Source organism: Bremia lactucae, linkage group LG4 (assembly GCF_004359215.1).
Source record: "Bremia lactucae strain SF5 linkage group LG4, whole genome shotgun sequence".
NCBI classification, from domain to species: Eukaryota; Oomycota; class Peronosporomycetes; order Peronosporales; family Peronosporaceae; genus Bremia; species Bremia lactucae.
Genome location: NC_090613.1, coordinates 4,782,813 through 4,789,100, shown reverse-complemented (window position 1 = coordinate 4,789,100; position 6,288 = coordinate 4,782,813). Strand labels below are relative to the sequence as shown.

At 42.7% G+C, this 6,288-nt stretch overlaps 1 protein-coding gene across 1 annotated transcript in view; it reads right to left on the bottom strand.

Moving 5' to 3' along the window:
* Positions 1–3,089: 3,089 nt before the first annotated feature.
* CCR75_006204 (uncharacterized protein) overlaps positions 3,090–6,288 on the bottom strand; it is a gene marked incomplete at both ends in the record, with an annotated part of 12,466 nt that continues 9,267 nt past the window's right edge. The window contains 2 exons of the mRNA XM_067964275.1: positions 3,090–3,443; positions 6,121–6,243. Coding sequence (XP_067816616.1) covers positions 3,090–3,443; positions 6,121–6,243 — 477 coding nt within the window. The remainder of the gene's footprint in view (positions 3,444–6,120; positions 6,244–6,288) is intronic.

Below are 6,288 nucleotides of genomic sequence, written 5' to 3'. Positions count from 1 at the left end.
CTGTTGAGAGCCTCGCTCCGAGCCTGCTCATGGCTCAGCTCATCCTGAGTCTAAATGACAGACTCTGCCGCAGCATAACTCTGTGCCTCGGACGCGGCTCTCCGCTGTCCGAGCACGAATGCCTCAAACTGCTTTAAATGAGCAACATGTTGCTCAGGAAGAGTACCCAGGAGCCTGGCTGGGGCTTGTAAACCAAGTCCCTGCGCCATATGCCCTGCCACCTCCCGATGATGTTCGGAGAGGTAGGGAAAATGAGCCCAATCTATGTTGAGGCTCATCCTCACGTACACTCACAGGAATGCAGGTTGTGGGAAGGATTTCAAGTGCTACAAAGTGTAGGCGGGTTGGTCGTAATGCGGACACGCTCTACTTAGACACACACCCAACCACAGCGAGAAAGCAATTACCGGCTTCTCTTGCGTGCAGTGAGTTAGTTGTGGTGGGCACCTTAGCGACCTCACCCAACGCACTAACTACTCTAGTAAAGTGTCGTCACGAAAGAGGTAATCCGGCTCCTCATGCGCACTTACTAAGCAGGAAGTTGTTTTCAGAATGATTTATATTCAATCGTATTCAATATAAATACCTATTATACCAATCAAAAATGTCATCTCTGTAGATAACACTATTATGTTGCGAGCGCATCTTTCTAGATACTCGAGTAATGGATGACGCTAGCCGTCATCCCTCTTAATGTGAATGCACCTGTGTGCATCACATACACAAGGGTTGTTCACAAATATGTACCACACCCTACTGGTGGGTCTAATTACTTACAAGTAATTGACCATCCCGTTAAGTACACCAAGTGAACGTAACGAGGACTGTGTAACATTGGGGCAACTTTAGCCCGTTACAATATTAATGACGACTCATTATTCACCGATGTATGGTAATATTAAAAAATGGTAAGTAACATCATTAAGAGATAATTTTTATATTCTCGTATATTTTTTCATCGTTTAGAAGGTATGCTTAGGAACGAGTTTACCGTTTTGGAAACTGCGTCAATCTTAATAAAACTATGCTCTGAATATGATATGATCTGCACTTTTTAGATTTTTTTGCGAAAGAGTCAAATTGTAGATTTGAGGTCAAACAAGATACAAACTGACGAATTTCATTTTTATGCGCAGCAAAGAAATCCGATGATTGCAACGAGACCTCCATGACTTCAACACTAATCTTCTCACACCAATACTTCTTCGTACGGTTCAGGAAATGCGACATCGCATGGGCATATATATATTTTTGGCAAAAGCGAATTTGTCACCACTAATAAAAAGGAGCATTCGCGAAAGTCCCAGTGCCTGTTTTCATCGTACGACATGATACCCCGACTCGCACTTTTTGCAAATGTAAACTCAAATGCATGCAAGAAAAAAACTTCATGTTGCTGAGCAGAAATTCTCGGTTCAAGGTAAGATGTATTTTTTTTACTAATTGGAAGCAAATTTGGCAATCATACGTTGGCTATTCTGCTTGAATATAAAAAACCGCTTGATATTTCAAAGAGCGTGCAATAACATAAACGAATGAGAAGAGCTTGCTCACAATTCAACAAGAGAGTCCAACAGACTCTCCATGCCATCCATCGCATGCTTAATCGCCTCCATCGAGCTCGCGTACGAAATGCGCATGCCAAATTCGTCGCCGAACTCTGAGCCAGGCACCACAGCGACGTGCTTCTTCTGCAACAGGTACGCACAAAGGTCGTCGACACTTTGAAGTGTCACGCGTTTGTTAGGAATAAAAGCCTTTTTTTCCTTGAAATACGATGACAAGTCCAGGAAAACATAAAGCGGATGTAGGGTATGCAAAGCGGACGTTTTGCATGGCCGTTAATCGCTTGACAATGTAGCGACGCTTGATGTCGAGATTTTTCATCACTTTGGTAATGCGGCGCTTTCCATTTGCCATCGACTCAAGCTCGTATTTAAGCGCCTCCACAGCAGCCACTTGGCCTATTGTGTTTGGGCACGACGTCACCTGCGCTTGTAAAATCGTGCAAGGATCAATAAAGTGCTTTGGAGCAGCTAAGTAACCAACACGCAGGCCAGTCATGGCGTGGGCTTTGGAGAATCCATTAACGATTAATGTGCGCTGAAACATGCCTGGTAACGCAGCAAAGCTCACATGCTTGCGCTCTGGCACACCTTCGTCCTGGTACAGTAGCTGCTCGTAAATTTCATCGGAAATGACGACAACATGGCAGAATTGCGGTTTGCGGAGTACAGCGGCAATTCGCTCCAAATGCTCCGGACTGTGCAACGTACCCGACGGATTATTAGGATTGCATAGAATAATGGCCTTGGTATCTGGATGCATCGTCAGCGTCTTTTCAAGTTTCTTGGGATTAATCAGGTAGTTTTCTTCAATCGTCGTGCGCAACTGAACGGGCTCGGCGTACACAAGTTTTACAATCTCTGGGTAATTGAGCCAGTAAGGCGTCGGAATGATGACCTTCTGACCAGGACAGCACACTGTGTACAAGGCTTGGTACACGGACTGCTGTGCGCCGTTTGAAACCAAAATCCCTGTGGCCGGGTCGTACTGAAGTCCTTTGGCTTTTTGCAGATACGTCGAGATGAGATCGCGGAGCTCAACCAATCCCTTCATGTGCGTGTACTTGATATTTCCTTCGAGCATGGCCTTGGCACCAGCGGCTAGCACGCGCTCATGCGGATTATAATCGGGCTCACCCACGCACAAGGACCATACTTTCTTGCCCTCCGCCTCCATTTGTTTCGTTAGACCGTGTATCAGCATGGTCTTGGCAACTGTCACTTTTTGAAAGATTGGATTCAGCGGATACTTGTCCGACATACTCGGTTGCATGGGAGTCTGTACACGGGTGGTCTTTGGTAACAGCTGGGCTGTGGCCATGGAATCTTTGCTGTGTAAAATTGCACAAGTACCCAAAATGCGCAAAGCTCGCTGAGGCGGTTAATTGCCTTTGACAGGCTATTATCCGTGAGATCGCGTTGTACGTCCACGTAAAAGAAGTACTGGTATCTGTTGGATTGCATGGTCACCTCGCTAGTTTGATTGAATGTTTCACTGCTGCATGGACGGATTTCAATTTTGATTCAATCAAGGTTGTAATGTGCGAAAACTGCGAGCGCGTGGGTGAGCATGCCGCTGAAGAGGCTGTCCTTGAAACTAAACACGAGGGACGTCTTAAGCCTTTCGGTACTGATTATTTTATCCAGCGTCATGCCATATGTATTAGACAGCAAGAAGAAGCGATTGTGCTGGTATTGGTCCAGCTGTTGCTCGGGCGTCAGAGTCGCTTGTTGGGTATACTCGCTCAAGAAATGCAAGTTGCACTGTAGTCCCAAGTCGTTGTTGGCATCATTGATACCACGAAAAGATGTTCCGATGGATAGTATAGCCAAGTCCACGTGTTGGTTCTTGACATCAATGGACGCGTCTTCAATGCGCTCAAACCCAATAGACGAGATCGAGTTGTCGACCATTTTGTGCGCGATTTCTTTTGACTTGTCACTCTCGTATGCGATCTTACTTTTGGCTCCCATGCTTGGCCCAAGTACTTTTGTCTGTGGCCGTAGTAGTTATGTATGTGGTCATTGCCGCGGCCATTAAATATTTATAAAATAAACACACATGTTCAATCTACGGGCTTGATTTTTCGCATAACACATTTGCACATCGATTCCGTTATTTTTTTCAGCAAAACAAATAACGTTTTCGTTAAATAGTAAAACTTAATACTGGAGCTACTTACAAGAAAGTATTTTTTATAAACGTCTAAAGAGAGAATGACTGTGAAGTCGCTGTTAAATTTGAAAAGAGCAAGCACCTACTAGTCGTCAAGCATTGTGTTTCCATATGTATTTTTATTGGCCAGCATTGAATGCATTAGAGCAGCTGTGCCACTAGCTGGTGGCGTGAGACTTTAAAAATCATATTTGTCCCCCTCCTTCGGATACCAAAGGTGCCTTTTCTGAGGATTCACAGTATCATCCTGGCCACGAGTGGATTCGATTCTCGTGGGATCTGTCCGCTCTTCACATGTATCTCGTCAAATCATAAATGGCACTTCCCGCATGAAAAATATTCTAGACATTGTAGTAAAGCCTTGACAGATGGGCCAGACGCGTTTGACCGCTGTTGGTCTCGTACAGTATGTCAAGCCTTACAAGTACGTGATTGGGGTTTTAATGGGCATTTTGGTGTGACTATATAAACTACTCATGACCCCTGCAGTGCCATTTATAGTCAAAATATTAGGCTCAAAATTGGAGCATTGCGCTTCTTGTATCCCGAATACTGGTACGTCATCGAGTTGTTTTTACGCGTTCAGAACATACAATGTTATTCGTTATCTTAACCGTCAGAGACTTTCCACATCTTAGGATATTCATATTAAACTCTAGAATGTTTTTAAGAACATCAAAAATATGTCGATATAAAAAATGTCCTTAAAGCGAGCTAACTGGAAAGTATAATGCGACCCATAGCTATTGTTGCTTTGAGCTGAAAGTCTTCGTCTCCAACAATATGTCTGTCTTTTCTACACAGCAGTTGTCTCGTCAACTCTAGCAAGATACGATACTTTATGAGAAGAAGTCTACTGTAAATATGATGCGTTAACACCCTTTTTTGGCATCAGCTGCTGGGTCCATCTTTCTGCAGATATAGACGAACCAGTAGCTTCCAGCATTCTGCAGACTCTTATATAGTCAAGGGAAACAACTAAAAAACGACTTAGAATTTTTTTAGTCATTCTCGATGCTATGCAACTTAATCGGTGCAACCATGTCGCAAGAGGTTCAGATAATACGATAATCTCAAACGTTATAGCCTGCTTGCTATTTTTTTTTAAATAAACGCAACAACGAAATGATCGCTAGGAAAGTAGGTACAATGTAGGTAATATCTTGATTACTGTAAAACACCATATCAAATTCACATATCTGTTCCGTCTGACCTGAAGAGCGATGCACTATGCGATACATTAATGTACCCCAGGACTTTTTTTTGAGATCCGTCCCACCAAAATGGGTCCCACGGATTGCCCAGCTTGGAACATCTATAGGAGGAGGTCAATAATGAAACGCCCTTTAAGGCATCAAAGTGATATTTTGTCAAAGAATCAATATTTTAAAAGCCCAAGCACATTGATAATGAGCTAACTTTAAACTTGTAACATTTATATTGTAGTCTATTTCCATAAAAAACGAGGAAATTGCATACATTTTCCAAACCACTTGGTGCCTCAGCATCCGCGGTAAGGATCATCTCAATTGTCTTATATCCAAGGAAACGGAAGAAGAAGAGGATAACACATAACACTTTATCCAATGGTCTCATTTATTCATACGCTTGAGTAGTTTGATGCTCTACGTTCCGATTATTACAATCTTCCCAACTGACTTAACATGTAAAGCTTTAAACGAATGACGACTCATTATTCACCGATGTATGGTAATATTCAAAAATGTTAACTTACATCAATAAGAGATAAATTTTACATTCTCCTGTATTTTTCCTAATATCTAGGAACGAGTTGCCGTTTCAGAAACTGCGTCAATCTCAGACAAACTACTGCTCTGAAAATTGAATGATCTGCACTTTTTAAAGAATTTTGCGAATGAGTCAAATTGTAGATTTGAGGTCAAAAAAGATACAAACTGACAAATTTCATTTTTATGCGCAGGGAAGAAATCCGATGATTGCAACGAGACCTCAATGACTTCAACACTAATCTTCTCACACCAATACTTCTTCTTACGGTTGAGGAAATGCGACATCGCATGGGCATATATATATTTTTGGCAAAAGCGAATTTGTCAGCACTAATAAAAAAGGAGCATTCGCGAAAGTCCCAGTGCCTGTTTTCATCGTACGATATGATACCCCGACTCGCACTTTTTGCAAATGTAAACTCAAAATGCATGCAAAAAAATCTTAATGTTGCTGAGCAGAAATTCTCGGTTTCAAGTTAAGATGTATTTTTTTTATTGATTGGAAGCAAATCTGGCGATCATACGTTGGCTATTCTGCTTGAGTAAAAAAGATGGCTTGATACCTCAAAGAGCGTACAATAACAAAAACGAATGATATTTTCTTAGAAGAGCTTGCTCACAATTCAACAAGAGAGTCCAACGGACTCTCCAAGCGATCCATCGCATGCTTAATCGCCTCCATCGAGCTCGCGTACGAAATGCGCATGCCAAATTCGTCGCCGAACTCTGAGCCAGGCACCACAGCGACGTGCTTCTCCCGCAACAGGTACGCACAAAGGTCGTCGACACTTTGAAG